This window comes from Notothenia rossii, assembly GCF_949606895.1.
Source record: "Notothenia rossii genome assembly, chromosome: 1".
Classification (NCBI taxonomy): Eukaryota; Metazoa; Chordata; class Actinopteri; order Perciformes; family Nototheniidae; genus Notothenia; species Notothenia rossii.
The window spans coordinates 15,268,180-15,285,022 of NC_136912.1; the positions used below are offsets into that span (position 1 = coordinate 15,268,180).

Below are 16,843 nucleotides of genomic sequence, written 5' to 3' on the forward strand. Positions count from 1 at the left end.
TGACCAGGTTCAGGACCAGGACCATCCTCACTATTCACAACGTGTTATCTGACACTGGCCAGATTGAGACACATTGGACAGCTTCTTTGTGTGGATGTATGTTAGGAGTGCACAATTTATGAGCCTGTGTGTCTGTGTGTGGGCGTATGCATGTGTATCTGTGTGTGTAAAGGTGGAAGTGAGACATTGCAGATCTGGAACTATATGATGCCTGGCATGTCATGAGAAAACATGCTTGTCTGTGGGTGCAACATACACTAGAGGCCCAATTTCATACCCCTTTTCAGGGTTAATTCCTTATTAGAAAATCTTTTTTATTTGACATTACGCATCCTGATTAGCAGTGTGACATGGGCTGCTTATGACTCGTGGAAAACAGCCAGTTCACAGCAGCGAAAGACAGCGTGCAGCCCAGCGCTCCCCCTGCAAGATGACATCTGTGAGCTTCAGCAGCATTGCCAACATCCCAGCACACAGCAGATTGTAAATGCTATCAGTGCTGTCAGGTTGGGTCTATATTTGTCTCTGATATAGGCTCATAGCGATCAACAAACAGTATTATGACGGAAAACAACAGTGTTGACCACAGATCTGACAAATCCTGGTCAGCTAGTGAGTTGACAATTGGTCAGAGCTTTTGTGACTAAAGTCCTCTTCACTGTTCCTGCACCAGCTCGCCTTACCCGCTTTCCTTACGGGACATCACCCCCTGGTGTTTGGTATGCAGGTGTCTAATCTGGGCTGATCCCTTTGTTCCCCATGTTTGGCAACGGTAGAAGCCCCTCTCTGGTCTGGGAAGCAGAGATGGCATTCCAGCAGCTCTCCATAATCCTCTGTCGGAAGTCCAGTAGACGAGTGGCTGGTGTTGATAAAACATGCTCCCAGTGGAATTTTACAGTTTGGGGATGTTAGATTCTTTGTTTTGAGTGGGGCAAAAAAAACACAGCCAGTGCACTTTTGCTGTCCAAAGCAAGACGGATATGTGTATAGATTTGTTTATGAATTTCAATCCGAACAGTTGCAGTAACACCAAAACAATCCTAAAATGTATATTACTTTTTATACATATTATGTATTGTTGTTATCCCTGGATAAGGCTCCTATCCGTCAACAGTTTAGAGTCATAGCTTTGTGGGCTTTCACTGAAGTAGTCTCACTTTAAAACCTGCTCTGAAATGTAGCTCACAGTTCATTAGGATGCATTGTGGGTTTTCATCATTGATTTCTTGTTTTCACTGTTGGTAGCATCAAGTGGCCATTCAGTTAAAATATTGCTTTTGCCATCATCGATCTGGTCTGTATATACAGAAACACTGCGTATAACTGAAGGTGGGGAAGAGGGAGTATCGGTGAATTGTGTGTGTATGTGTGTGTTGGTATAGAGTAGTGTACACATACAATACAGATAATCAGAAACCTGTTTCTGACTATTTAGAGTTTATTGAATATTTATTGTTTGTTAATCATTATTCTGTGAAAAACCAGCACGGTAATTTAACGCTCACACTAGTATTTTGGTTATTATCAGATTTTTGGAGTATGTTAATTATGTTTTTGCAAATTTAACCTTAACCCTTACAACATCCTAACCCAGGATGAGGGCCCATGCTTTAGAACTACATTCTAAACAAAATGTTCAAAAGTAAAGTTTAACTTTGCAATTTGTCTTTTGACTGATTCAAAGGTCCAGTTATTCTTTGAAAAACTCCATCTCACATACACAAAGACACAATTAGAAATTGTGTGGATAATAGCTTCACAATTTAAAATGATTTAAAAACTAGCTGCGTCAGATGTTATATTTATATTCTCTACAATGTACTTGTCTCCTATAGGTGCTGATCCGTGTCATTGACACCAACAACCACCGACCACAGTTCTCTGAGAAGGTGTATGAGGTGAATGTCCCTGAAGACAAACCAGCAGGGACTGAGGTCCTGCAGGTCAGCGCTGTGGACAGAGACGAGAAGAACAAGCTAACCTTCACACTCCTGAGCAGCACCGACCCCTTCAGCCTGAGGAAGTTCCGACTAGACCCAGGAACGGGCACCCTCTTCACCACTGAGGAGCTGGATCATGAGACAATGCATCGTCACATTCTCACCGTCATGGTATGAGCCTCTGACAAGTTATAAATATCTTGTTAAATTATTAATTATTTTGCTACTTATGGTTTAATGGAGTTGTTTGAATTGTTTGCTTGGTTGAAAAAGAAACATCCATGTAATCTAGATAAGCTTATTTGATATTTGTATACTTATTTAAAAAATATGAATGTTTTGCTCTTTTATTATTGTGCTTTTGAAGAATCCCTCGAGGGCTCTAGCATCCTTTCCCATCACTTTCTTTTCTTTATTTTCTTCCTCCCTCATCCTAATATACTCTATATCCCTTTCGAAATGTCTTGTATTTAGGTTCGAGACCAGGACATCCCAGTAAAGAGGAACCTTGTGCGTGTTATTGTCGACGTGGATGACACCAATGACAACGCACCCTGGTTTATAGGCACACCTTACACCGGCCGTGTGTTTGAATCTGCAGCCGTAGGTTCGGCCGTGCTCCAGGTCACGGCTCTTGACAAAGACAAGGGCTATAACGCAGAGATTGTCTACAGCATTGAATCAGGTGAATACACACACAGTTGCTCTGCCACTTGCTTAAGCCACAATTTCCCTTGTGTTTTTCTTCTCATAGCAGAAAGCTTTCATTGTAAATGAATGCAAATGAAATCAGCTCATCAAAAATGTATGAGTAATCTTGAGTCATGCTGCCCACTGGATCTTGATCATGAATGGAATACTTTACAGTAGGAGAATATTGAAGCCTTTGTCAGGACGATCTCCAATTACGTTGGAGATTGGTAGACCCCCCCCCCTCTGATTTTCCCACGATGGTTTTTTCCCACAATACGCTGTTGTATGAGAGCAAGACACATGTGGCAAATAGCTTTTTATATGAATACATACACACATTTGACATAGCTTAGATGACTTCATGTAATAGAATTGTAGCTTGCTTTGTTTTGAGTTAAACTGACGGTGTAGGATGACTGGCTTGGAAAGAACGTTAGCATTTCTGACACTTCAGATACTTATCAAAGTAATCTATTAAACACAAATAATTGACCATATATGTGTTGCATTAAATGCCAGGCCCAAAAAAAGTGCAGCATCATCTTATATACTCTCCTTTTCTTGTCTCTTTCTTAAAGGAAATGTTGCAAACTCATTTGCCATCGACCCTGTTCTCGGGACAATCAAGGTGTCCAAAGAGCTTGATCGCAACAGCAATAACCAGTTTGAACTCACCGTTAAGGCATCTGATAATGGAAACCTTTCACTGTCAACAACCACCACTGTTAACATTGCAGTAACAGTTTCTGATAATGCAGCCCCAAGATTCACCGAAAAAGAGTTCTCTGCAGAAGTTAGTGAATCAGTCAATCCAGGAAGTTTTGTGAGCTTGGTAACAGCCGACAGCCAGTCCTCTGTTTTCTATCAACTAAAAGGTGGCAACATCAACAACGCATTTGATATAAACCCTAACTCAGGAGTGATTGTGACCCAGAAAGCTTTAGATTATGAGACCACCTCCCAATACAAGCTCATCATACAGGGTACTAACATGGCAGGACTTTCCAGCAACGCAACTCTTCTGATTCACCTCAAGGATGAAAATGACAATGCTCCTATCTTTGTCCAGAAGGAATTCAAAGGATTAATTAGCGAGTCTGCCCCCATCAACAGTGTTGTCCTGACTCATGAAAACACGCCTTTTGTGATTAGGGCTTCTGATGCTGATTGCGACCGGAATGCCATGCTCATCTACCAAATTGTCGAACCTTTCGCACATAACTATTTTGCCATTGACTCAAGCACCGGAGCTGTCCGAATCACAACACCTTTGGATTATGAACAGAGGAGTGTCTTCCAGTTCACAGTCCAGGTCCATGATCTAGGAATGCCACGCTTGTTTGCAGAGACAGCAGCCAACGTAACCATTGAAGTAATTGACATAAATGACTGTCCACCAGTTTTCAGCCAAGAACTGTACGAGACAACTGTCAAAGTGCCAACCTACAAAGGGGTGGAAGTCATTGAAGTCAAAATCACAGACTCAGACTCTAAACTTATTTTCTCCATCTCAGAGGGAAATATTGGTGATAAATTTAAGATAGATCCAATCACAGGAATAATTTCTATTCAGAATGTGACACAACTCAGGAGCAGATATGAATTAAAAGTTAGGGTTTCCGATGGTAGATTTGCTGCTGTTGCTACAGTTAAGATAAATGTGAAGGAAAACAAGGAGAGTAAACTGAAGTTCACAAGGGAGTCCTTCAAAGCCTCCGTCCAAGAAAACTCTTCTCAGAAGAAAACACTAGCAGCCATCGCTGTTGTTGGGAACCAGTTGAATGAGCCCTTGTTTTACAAGATTTTGAACCCTGACAGCAGATTTGAAATAAGCCGCACATCTGGGGTACTCTCAACCACTGGGATTCCATTTGATCGCGAGGCACAGGACACATTTGAAATAGTTGTTGAGGTCACCAAAGAGGACACATCTGAAGATGGGGCTCACGTTCTAGTAACTGTGACAGTGGAAGATTTAAATGACAACAAACCTATGTTTGTGAACCGACCCTATCACGCCCTGGTCCAGATGGACGCAGAGGAAGGCCAGGTCATCCGACAAGTCACAGCAGTAGACAAAGACATGGGCCCGAATGCAGTTATCCATTATTACCTGAAGGAACACCAAGAGCACTTTCAAATTACCCCATCTGGGGAAATCTCCCTAAAAAAGAAATTTGAGAAGGATTTGCTCGACAAAGACTTTGTCGTTGTTGTTATGGCAAAGGATAATGGAGAGGTACCACTCTCAACAGAAGTAGAAGTGCCAATAACAGTGGTGAACAAAGCAATGCCTGTGTTTGAGAAGCCTTTTTACAGCATTGAAATACCTGAAAACATTCAATTACACACACCTGTGCTTCACGTACAGGCCAATGATTCTGAAGGCCCTCGTATTGTGTACACCATTGCTGAAGGGGATCCTTTCAAACAGTTCTCCATTGATTTCAACACAGGTGTAATTCATGTGATTCAGCCACTGGACTTTGAAACACATCCCGCCTATAAGTTAAATGTTAGAGCTACAGATTCTCTGACTGGAGCGCACTCTGAAGTGTTTGTCGATATCATACTGGAAGATGTAAATGACAACGCCCCTGTGTTCCTGCTGAAGTCTTACTATGCCAGTATTTCAGAGGCCTCTGTCATTGGAACATCTATATTGCAAGTTGATGCCAAAGATTATGATACTGGAAGTAACCAAGAAGTATTCTTTCAACTAGTTGAAGAAAAGAGGAGGAGTTCAGATTACTTTATCATTGACCGTGACACAGGAATAATCTCCACAGCTCAAGTTCTCGATCATGAGGAGATCCAGCAGCACAAGTTGAGAGTCCGCGTTGTGGACGGCGGAGTTCCAGCCCTTTCTGGTGATGTTATTGTAACAATAGATGTTACTGACCTTAATGACAATGCTCCAATATTTACACAGCACACTTATAACACTTCTATAAGTGAACTGGCCCCACGTGGACATTTTATCACCCAAGTCCAGGCATCGGATGTTGATAGCTCCGACTTAGATAAGTTGGAGTTCTCCATATTATCCGGAAATGATGATCAGAACTTTTCCATCGACAAACACACCGGCGCCATTTTCATTTCCAACCACCGTAGGCCACATATGCAGCCTCTCTACAACCTCAATGTATCAGTATCAGACGGTGTATTCAGAAACTCAGCCCTGGTCATAGTAACAGTTACTGGAGCCAACCTTCACAACCCAACTTTCTCTCAGCTGGACTATTTGGTAGAGCTTGTTGAAAACTCACCTATTGGTACCTTGGTAGCAGAAGCAAAGGCAACAGATGACGACGAAGGCATATACGGGCAAATAACATACCAGATTGTCAATGACTTTGCAAAAGACAAGTTCTCTATCAATGAAAACGGAGAGATTTTCACTCTTGAGAGCCTTGATCGTGAGAATACCGTCGAAAAGGTTATTCCTATTTCTCTCACAGCTAAGGATGGGGGTGGGAAAGTGAGCTTTTCTGTAGTCAATGTCATTCTCACAGACGTCAATGACAATGCCCCACAATTCAGGGCAGCTGACTACAAAGCCACTATTGCATCAGATGCCCCAAGGGGAACTTCTGTGGTTAAAATTGCTGCATCAGACATGGATGAGGGAAGCAATGCTGACGTTGAGTATTCAATTGAAGCAGATGTTGAAAACGTTGAGGAGAACTTTGAAATTCACCCAACTTCTGGAGTCATCATAACCAAAGAGAGTCTCATTGGACTTGAAAATGACCTCTATGCATTCTTTGTGAGGGCAAAGGATACTGGAAATCCATCCAAAGAATCTGTTGTACAGGTTTACATCAGGATTGTAGCACCAGAGACACAAATTCCTAAATTTGCAGAAGCACAATACCGATACACAATTGCCGAAGACCTTCCCATCGGTACAGAGATCGATGTTATTCAGGCAGAAAGTAAGCAAACAGTCATTTACAGCCTTGTGAAGGGTAACACTCCCGAGAGCAATGAAGATGAGGTATTTGTTGTAGACAGAGACAGTGGGGCTTTGAAGCTTCAGAAAAGCTTAGACCATGAGACCACCAAATGGTACCAACTCACTTTGCTTTCCCAAACACAGCATGAGAACTATGAGATTGTGTCGTCTGTAAATGTTAACATCCAGGTGAAAGACCTTAATGACAACACACCTGTCTTTGAGGCATATCCTTACGAGGCTGTCATTGTGGAAAACCTTCCAAGTGGAGCTCAAGTGATCCAAGTCAAAGCCACTGACCAAGACTCTGGAACCAACGGCCATGTTGTCTACAGCCTGGACTCAAAGCAGAATTCGCAGGAGATCTCCGAGCTGTTTGCTGTTAATAGTGAAACTGGATGGGTAACCACCTTAAAAGAGTTAGACCGTGAAAAGATGAACAAATACACAATTGCCGTCCTAGCCGCAGACCAAGGCGACAAAGTCCAACACTTTAACGGCACCAAAGTGGAGGTTACAGTCGCTGATGTGAACGACAACCCACCACGCTTCACGGCAGAGATCTACAAAGGAACAGTCAGTGAAGATGACCCTCCTCCCAGTGGAGTGATCGCCATCCTCAGCACCACAGACGACGATTCTGAGGACATCAATAAACAAGTCAACTACTTCATTACAGGTGAGAGTTTATTAGGTTGTGCTTTTTTGTAAGCCCAGAGTTTACTCCCTACTCCTTTGTGTAACAGTTTTCATTAACAGAGCTAAGGGTGGATTATCCATTTATGCCTCTTCTTAATATGATGATAATATCTCATCTTTGAAACATTACACCATACTATTATCTGTTAGGAGTCTGGTTTATCGGTTAATCTGCCGAAGCTCAAGGCACATATTAAGGGTCATCATAATACAGAAATGTATAATTATCTAAATAATGCTTTGAAATCGAATGGGGAAAGATTCTTCCTCGGGTGCTGATTAGCAAGTGTGAATAACTCTGCCAAGTCTGGGTATATCAAGAGGAATCACAATGAGGCATTCGTTTGTGTACAGTTTTCTTTGTTTGCTTGTGTATAAAACAGATTTGATTTAGAAATAAGGATTTACTGTTTTAATGATATACTCCAAAGATGATTCCAGTATTAATTGATGGATTTTTTGTGGAATGTAGTTTTAAATTCAGGACAGAGCCTTGTGTTAGTGTCTTTATAATGGCTCCGGCTGCTTTCCTGCCTCTTGAGTTGTTGATGATTCTGAATTGGTATATGTCTTTTTAACACAAAGGAGGGGACCCACTTGGCCAATTTGCTATCGAACACATCCAGAATGAATGGAAGGTCTCTGTCAGGAATTCCTTGGACCGTGAAGAGAAGGATAATTATCTCCTCAACATTACTGCCAGTGATGGCATCTTTACCGCCAAAGCCGTTGTAGAGGTCAAGGTGCTGGATGCAAATGACAACAGTCCTGTTTGCGAAAAGGTAAATGACACTGTTTTCTGGACTGTTAAAATTCAGCATTTATTTGCGTTTGATGTGCCCTTGTCTTCCTAGTTCTCACTTATATTTCTCTATCCATCCCTCAGTCACTATACAGTGAGAGTGTCAGAGAGGACTCCCCTGCTGGCAGGCTCATCTTGCAGGTCTCTGCTACAGATGCTGACATCCGCTCAAACGCCCAAATCTCCTATGATCTGCAAGGAGTTGGATCTGAATTGTTTAACATTGATTCTGATACAGGTGTGTATATGTGTGCTTACAGGAATAGATGCAAATGTTTATATTTATGAATAAGAGTATTGATTTAGTGATGTTTTTAGATCATTTTTAAATAGTATTCTTTCTAGACATTCATCCTTTTTCTCTGAAGTCTTTTTTGTCCACAATCATTGAGTTAGAAGGCTTTCCAGCTGTGTTGCAGGTTGTTTTTGAATATTAGGATGCAATATGTGAGGCACTCTTGTTAAAGTCTCTCATTAAAACACTCATGGCCCTCTGCTTCAAGCCACAAAATCAAAAAGGCAGCTTTACGCAACAGCAGTCTCATATTCTACAGTCTTAGGATTTGAGAATTGCGATCCCTCTGAAATAAGTGTGTGTACCTAGCGGATCATTATTAGCTATAATGGAAGGCAAGTGTGTTTTCTTTGTGCCCAGTTGTTTTACTTATTTATTTTTAAATCAGCCAGGAACATTTCCTTGCAAGGTAGCTGAAAGACACTTAGTGGCACTAGCACACAAAATTGTGCACTTAAATTGAATTTATGACTGCTATACTTCTTGCCTGCAAATCAATTCTTCTGGGAGACCCGCTAAATCAGAGATTCCATCTGGCACCTCGGGAGAAAGAAATAAAAACATTGCCAGTTAATCACCACCAACCTGTTTTTAAAAGAAATGCCAAGTTAAAAGCACGGGAGGACAAAACAAACTAAGCCACATTTAAACAGCTATACAACACATCTGCTGCTCCTGCGTAGAATCCTTCAGTAACGGCAAAATTCAGCCTCGATATGCTAAGAGACTGACACCAAGGCAACAATACCATCCAGCTGTCACAGTGCTACTGTTATGGAGCGAGCATTTTTTTTTTCTTCTTCAGTTCTTACAAGTAGGATTATTGCAGATGAGAACCGCCAAGAGGCTCTGGAGTTTTCCAAAGAGGTTTTGGTAATGTTGGCTGCCTCGCCTCCCAGGATACTTCCAAGCTGCCCTTAGCTGCCAACTCTGATGGTTTCCTCCATCCCCCCCACTCTCTCTGCCATTTTCTCGGGTTTCAATTACTTATTTATTCCCCTCTTCTCTCTTTTCAAAGCCATCAGTTGTTTGGATGTGTTTTACTTGTTTAGTAGACAGCATACAAGGGGGCCATTGTGCTTTAAGAGTATAAACGGTTTTGTCTTCTTACACATAAACTCCATTTCATCTTCATTGTCTTCATCTTATGACTGTTTGTAACATGAAATGATTTTTCATTATTCTTTAAATGGAAAATGAGATCTCCCAAAAGAGTGTATGTCTTCATGTTTGTGTATTTTGCTCAAAATTGTTCCGTCTCACCTTCAGGGGAGCTGAAGACGTTACAGCCCCTCGATCGAGAGGAGCAGGTCGAGCACAGGTTCAGAGTGCGGGCGGTGGACGGAGGAGGGCGGTACTGTGAGGCTGACATCCACATCACTGTGGACGATGTCAACGACAACACGCCTCAGTTCTCATCTGAAACCTACACCATCACAGTCTTTGAGAACACAGAGACGGGCACATTTGTGGCAAAACTGCTGGCAAATGATATCGATACTGGTGAGTTTATTTGCTTGCACAGTGCAAACATGACTTTGTACTTGAGAAACTATCAGTCCATTACCACAAAAAAAAATGAAATCTACACCAAGGCATGGGATTACATTTCCTACCAATGTTAGCTAAGAACAACCCCCCCCCATTTTCTGTTGTTCCACATCTCAAGCTCTCTTTTTTTTTTACACAGCTTTATGCAGCTTACAATGATAACAGGCACTAACATTTTTTTTGTAATTTTCCAATTATTGGTCCCAAAATATGTTTGTATGTATCGACCACCCCCTCAAGTCTTTAAATGCTGAGTATCACTAACTGTCGCCTTGTATACGTTGTTTCAACATGTAAAACAATCCACATTTGACAGGCTTACTGCGCTTACTTACCGGGAGGTCCATGACTGGACAACATTTCATATTAAAGCTATGTTTTAGATACAGTTTTGTGAGCTGTTGCTTGTCACAAATACCTTAATGTTGAAATTGCAAAATGCACACAAAGACATTACTCAGGCAAAAAAAAAAGGGTTCAACCATTTACACTTATAAAAGTTTCCTGTATCATAGTATGAATGTTCCTCTCGGCTAAATGCTGGCTCACAATAGACTGGCTATTATATTTCCTTTATACAACTGCATTACACTAAATGGCAAGAGGGAGGGATAACAAATGTGGAATTTCATGAATGATCAACCCCCCAAATTAAAAGCTCCATTACACTCTAATGAAATTCCTCTCTCTTCAAGCCGAATTCTCAAAAGGGCTGATGCAATTTTCCATTTGCATTGTGCAAAGCCACAGGGTCACATATATTTGTCTCCGGCATCTTTACCTTTCGACAAGCATTGCCAATCGCTGAGCAGCTCACATCTGGGTAAGACTGGGAAGTTCAACATGCAGTCAAACAGTAATTTAAACTCCTGGAGACGTTAACAGGAAACCATTGGACCTGTCTTTCTAGATTAAACCTTTAGTTTAGCAGGAACCACTCTAACCTGTACACTGTCACAGAATCAACGCCCTCTGTTTCCTATCCTGGGAGAACTGACAGCTCGAGATGATAGAATTGGGTCTGCTTAGAGAGAACCTCTAAATGGTGAATGGAGAGTGCCGGGATTAAGAAATGTTCTCCCCAGAGGCTTTGCCGGCATGGAATTTTCTTCACATTTTCAAATATCTAGGATAAGGGTACTTGAAGGAGGCTCTGAGAAAATAAGGTGCTTCCTGCAGTTTAGCCAGGGGCAATAATTATTTAGAGTTGCACTGAGTGTAGCAGAGGGAGTTTGAGAAGTTGTATCTCACATGTGGGCATCGCACACATCAGAGTTCTTTTTATTTGTCTTTTTAGTATTTCTTTAGCACAACTGGTGAGTCCCAAGCAACATGTGAGGCGTTCAAGAAGAATTAGACATTGTAGCTTTGACCCAGTTCAGTCAGGCTTCAGTCGACTCTCAGCAGTAAACATGAAGCCTAATGTAACCCTCCTACGAAGAGAAAATATTTGCTTTATCTTCCATCGATATTTGCCTCTGGTATCTATGCAAGGACGCATTCTTGGCACTGGCTGCTGTGTGCTGCTGTCTCAATAATCCACCTGCCTATTTGGCTGGAATATGTTTGTTACTTACCCACATTACTGCAGTAAGGAGTTGTGTCAGTGTAAGATCAGTGTAGAGCTAGCATGTTTGCTTTTAGCTATATAACCATGACGTTGTCTTTAGGCTGCAATAGGGCTGCAACTGAGAACCATTTAGCATCGCACACAACAGTTTTCTCTTTAAAGGTGACCTATCATGCAAAATGCACTTTTGTACGTCTTTGATACATGAATATGTGTCCCCGCTGTTCAAGGGCACTCACCAAATGTCAGAAAACACAACCCTCTCTATTTTCCTCCATACCCAAATCTCTTAAAAAGGGGCTGCAACGGATCTGATACAGACTGATCCAGATTTGAACACTTCTATGACGTCACAGAAGTGGCGCTACGGCTATTGGGCCAACTCCACCAATCAGGAGGAGACAACCACGGACATTGCCGTTGGAAAGCGCTGGAGACGCTGTAGTACATATGCCAGGCCTGTAGATGGTGCTGTTTTCACAGAATCAGCAAAGACAGTGTTAAATTGAGCGAAATGAGGAATGGCTAAAATGCATGATCTGTTTGGTATTTTGAAAAATAAAAAGTATAAATATGCCTTATATAGGTATGGTCCTACACTATATTATTCAAATATAGCATGATAGGTCCACTTTAAACTTTTAGAAAACCAATGAAAAGTGTATCCCTGTTTAATTCACCACTTATCTCAAACTCAAAGATATTAAGTTGACTATTATGTATGACAAATAAGGGGCTGATTCATTATCCATCCATCCACTCAGCATCCCAACTCTACTTTCATATTAAACATTCCAGTCTTGAGATTATAGTGAGCATATTAGGAGACATAGCCAATTGAAATTCAGCACAATTACTTAACCACCATTAAGTAGTTGTCCCAAGGGTGATCAGACCAGATAAAAGTGATGGGAAACCATATAAGCAGGGCTCTTGTGGTAGTCTCCAGCACGATAATGAGATCCACGGAGGACAGGGGCACTTACCTGATAAATGGGAATATAATAGCGTATTCCAAATGGGGGCCACCTGCAGAAAGGCATTATGATTATTATTGTGATCCGTCTCTGTCTTGTTGCTCGGAGCGTCTTGCTAGTGGGAGGACATGAGTTATGAGGATGGCATGGATTAGACGTTTACAGCTCCTGTTTATCAGAGGCTTCGTGAAAGATGGATGTGTCGGAATGAAAATAAAGGGAGACGGTTTTAATCATTCACGAATCAATACATCAATATAAGAATCAATATGCTTGTTACGCCCTGTACTTAAGGGAGTGTTTCTGTTGATGTGGCTATTCATCTTTTTCTTTGAAGATAAAATTCTACTCAGCAGTATAATTGCTGAGATGAGGGAACATGGAAAGGGAGGATTGTCAAAGTCACAAAAAAAAAAAACAACTTAATTTTCCTTTTTGTACTCCATCTCAGGTCTTAACAGCGACATCCTCTACTCATTGGTCGATTCCGCTGAAGGATTCTTCTCAATTGACGAGCACACCGGCGTTATGAGCCTGGAGCGCCCCCTGGACCGAGAGGTGCAGTCCACATACGAGCTAAAGGCCCGGGCCAGTGACCAGGGCTCCCCACGCCTGTCCTCTCTGTGCCACGTGCTGATCTCCGTCCTGGACATCAACGACAATCCGCCAGTCTTTGAGCACCGTGAATACATGGCTACCTTGTCTGAGGACGTGACGGTGGGCACACAGGTGCTCAGAGTGCAGGCAGCGAGCCGGGACACGGATGCTAACGGAGAGATCTCTTACGGCATCATCAGCGGAAACGAGCACGGCATGTTCAGCGTTGACCCTCGCACCGGTATGTGGTAGCGGGAAACAGATGGCTTTTCTTTTTCCATGATCTCTTAGCTCAGCTTTTACTGTGGGTGTGGCCCCATACTGATATTGACTGTTTTAATGAGGGATTAAATATTGATATCATGGAAATCATAGACAATTATTAATATCGGGTAAATAATCCATGGCCTCTTGAATCATTTCTATCCTTCAGTTCTTGCTTTTTGTCGTCCCTTATAATTCCATCATATACAGTTTTGTTTATGGACTCTCTTTCTAGCAGTTTGAGTGTAATTCTCTCACAAAAAAGAGACAGAACACACAATTAAATTAATTTAAATAAGGATTGACCAAATAGCATTACTATAATTATTATCTTTTTAATTCACATTTTGTAAAGATTCAATACCATGAATTATTTTGTCCGTAATAATCATGCCGTGGAAAGCTGATATCTATCTATGCTCTTGGCTCTCTGCCTATCGGGTGTGTAAAAACAAAGTAGTATTAACTCCAATCCAATTATATTTAATATTAAATTCTAAAAAAAGAAACAAAGGATTCTTTCTGTGTTCTAGCTTCAAGCAGTAATGCAGTAAGAGCAGCTGAGCAATGCATGACTTTTGAATTTCAAATGAAAGCCACTTACTAAAATGCAAAGAAGCTCATTGTTTGTCGTCAAATTGATTTCCTTTTTTGGCTTCACAGATGTTTTATTTATTTAAGTTGTGGTATTGAAGTTTGAATTCTTGTGGCAGGACATCCTCTCTGACTTTCCGCCGTCTCTTTGTCCTCAGGTGATGTCTTTGTGATCGAGCCACTGGACTACGAGGTCTCCCATGAATACTACATCACCGTAGAGGCTACAGATGGTGGCTCACCGCCGCTCAGCGACATGGCCACTGTGAACATCAACCTGACCGATGTCAACGACAACACACCCGTGTTCAGCCAGGAGATCTACACCGCCGTCGTCAGTGAGGACGCAGAGCTGGGGAAGACTGTGATGGCGGTGAGAATAAAAATCCCATCTTTAGGGACATGTTTAAATACAATAGTTGGTTGTTATGGAGCAGCATCCCATAATTACTATAAGGCTGCATGCAGGGAGAAAGACATTTTTCATCACTGTCTCTTTTCATTTTCCTCCAGCTAGATGTGTCAGTTTGTTCATTTACTCGCTCACAGCCTTCCTCCTCTCTGCCCATTACTCACTGCTTACACTATCACACATCTGCACCTGTGGCAAATCACCATCTGGTGGCACAGCTAAATTAGTAACTGCTCTTCAAGCTCACTGCACCCCTGTTTTCGTGCATTATCTGACACACATGCTCAAACTGTTTAATTGAAAGGCATTTGACTCATTATGCCTCCGTCCTAGTAGATAAGGCATTGTCTTCACCTTTTGCATGTTCAATTTTCTCTCCGTCTATTTCTGTCGTACCCCGCAGCACACCACCACTCCCCCTCCCTTTATAAAAGACCCCTGCTTATGGCCATTTGTCTGTGAGCCTAATGTACCTGAATATAAATGATACATCTGAAAATTAGATTTGAATACGTGCTATTGTCTCATACTTGTAAATCTTCCCTGTCTGCTGATTTCCCCGGGGATCCCTTTCAATATGTGACGCTTGGTGGGTTTTAAGACTGTGTGTTTGTTCTGGAGGAGGATGCACAGGAGAAAGGAAAGGTTGTTAACATCTGTATGATGTTGTGATAGCCGGGCCGCAACTAATTAATATTAATCTTCTCATCATAATTTATTCAGCTGATTATATTTTTCGATAAACAGATTATTTGTTTTGTAAATAACGATGAAAAGTGCAGATTCACAGAGCCCAATGTGCTGACAGGAACATTTTTGGCATTTAGCTTAAAAAATTACTCAAATTATTGATTTGATTAATTTCTGTTTATCCTCTAATGCAGTGAAATAGTGCTGTAAAAGTAAGATTTTGAAATTCAAATATATTTCTGTAAAATTATACAAGTAAAAAACCTATTAGTCACTACTACAGTCATCAGATTTGTAGTCAAATGTTGTTAAATCCTGATTGGCTCGTGGAATTAAATATAGGATCATGGTTTTTCACAGATGATTCCCACCCACTTAAGACTGATAAAGACCACTGACACAATGACAAGTGTACCCTCCCACCAATCAACCAGATGTCTTCTTGATCTGGAAGATCATTTTGTGTCCTTGCAAGAACAATCAATGATAGTATGAAGCTGGTTGAGACATTATTTGTTACAGTCTCTAACACACAAGTTAACCTAACATTCACACGTTGCATTGTCATGTTAATCCATTTTCCAGAATCAGGGATTGATTGTTGTTTTGATTGATTTAAAGGTGATGGCAGAAGATGTCGACGGACCTTCTTTCAACCGCGTGCGCTACTTCATCGTGGACGGTAACCAGGGCAGCCCCTTCACCATCGATCCGGTCAGAGGAGAGCTTAAAGTCGCTCGCCAGCTGGACAGAGAGCGAGTAAGAGAAACAACAGATACAATGCTTACTGTTCACAGTTTAATCCACTGTGGGGCTACTTGCACTCTATGCAGAATCCAATCAGGGTCATGTCAGGCCTAATAGGGAAGCTTGTTTACTGATCTCCGCTGCATTATTGCTTACAAAAGCAGCCTTGCCTATGTGCAGTAATTATTCTCCATGTGTTTCTCAGACCTCAGGGTTCACTCTGATGGTGGTTGCCTCAGACAACGGGGCCAACCCTCTCTCCAGCAGCGCCATGATCAACATCGACATCTCAGACGTCAACGACAACCCACCGCTGTTCTCCCAGGCCAACTACAGCCTCATCATCCAGGTGAGAGGAGGGGGAGAGAGGTCAGCGAAGATGGCTGATTAAAGGTGTAGAGCAGCGGTTTTCAAAGTGTGAGGCGCGCCTCCCCTGGGGGGCGCCAGAGAGCTTCAGGGGAGGCGCAGCGTGAGACACAAAAGAACGAGAAAAAGACGAGTATAGTGACACTTGCCCACTTGTGGCTGTCTGTGGAGACCGAGTTCCCCCACCTCGCCAAAAAGGCTGTAAAAGTGCTCATTCCCTTCACCTCCACCTACCTGTGTGAGTGCAGGTTTTCCGCATTGACTTTGATCAAAAGCAAGTACCGGTAAAGGCTGCAGCCAGAGTATGATCTGCGTTTATTCCTGTGTGCATCAAAGACGCAGACTCATTGTTCCCACTAAAGTAGGGGTGAGTGTAATGGGGTAACGTTCAGTGTGTTGCCGGGAGCATATAAGGATTTATCCACCATGTTGAAAATGTTAAAAAAAATATGTCTTGAGAACACGGCGTGCGGAAATATACGGGTCGTGCTGCAGCTAGATGTGCCTGTCCTCTGTAAGAAGGTGTCGGCGACTGACATGCAAGGAAGAACGGCTGTCCACAGGCTGTTCCAACTTTAACAACTGTATTAACTTCCAGGGTAGTGAATTGAACATGCAATTGTAATTGGGTGTGTGGTATATTTTCATGCACGGACACGCATGTTCCACAACACACAAACTGAAC

General features: G+C 42.0%; 1 protein-coding gene across 9 annotated transcripts in view; it reads left to right on the forward strand.

Annotated features, from left to right (window-relative positions):
• Positions 1-16,843, forward strand: part of fat1a (FAT atypical cadherin 1a) — a 72,227-nt gene that overhangs the window by 42,388 nt on the left and 12,996 nt on the right. For all 9 annotated transcript variants that reach the window (XR_013807099.1, XR_013807100.1, XM_079674626.1 and 6 more), the window contains 10 exons: positions 1,836-2,111; positions 2,415-2,625; positions 3,212-7,273; positions 7,879-8,075; positions 8,180-8,333; positions 9,660-9,893; positions 12,940-13,326; positions 14,102-14,316; positions 15,667-15,804; positions 15,998-16,141. Coding sequence is in view for 7 of the 9 variants with exons in the window: in XM_079674626.1 (XP_079530752.1) it covers positions 1,836-2,111; positions 2,415-2,625; positions 3,212-7,273; positions 7,879-8,075; positions 8,180-8,333; positions 9,660-9,893; positions 12,940-13,326; positions 14,102-14,316; positions 15,667-15,804; positions 15,998-16,141 (6,018 nt within the window). In the remaining 2 variants the exon portion in view is untranslated. The remainder of the gene's footprint in view (positions 1-1,835; positions 2,112-2,414; positions 2,626-3,211; positions 7,274-7,878; positions 8,076-8,179; positions 8,334-9,659; positions 9,894-12,939; positions 13,327-14,101; positions 14,317-15,666; positions 15,805-15,997; positions 16,142-16,843) is intronic.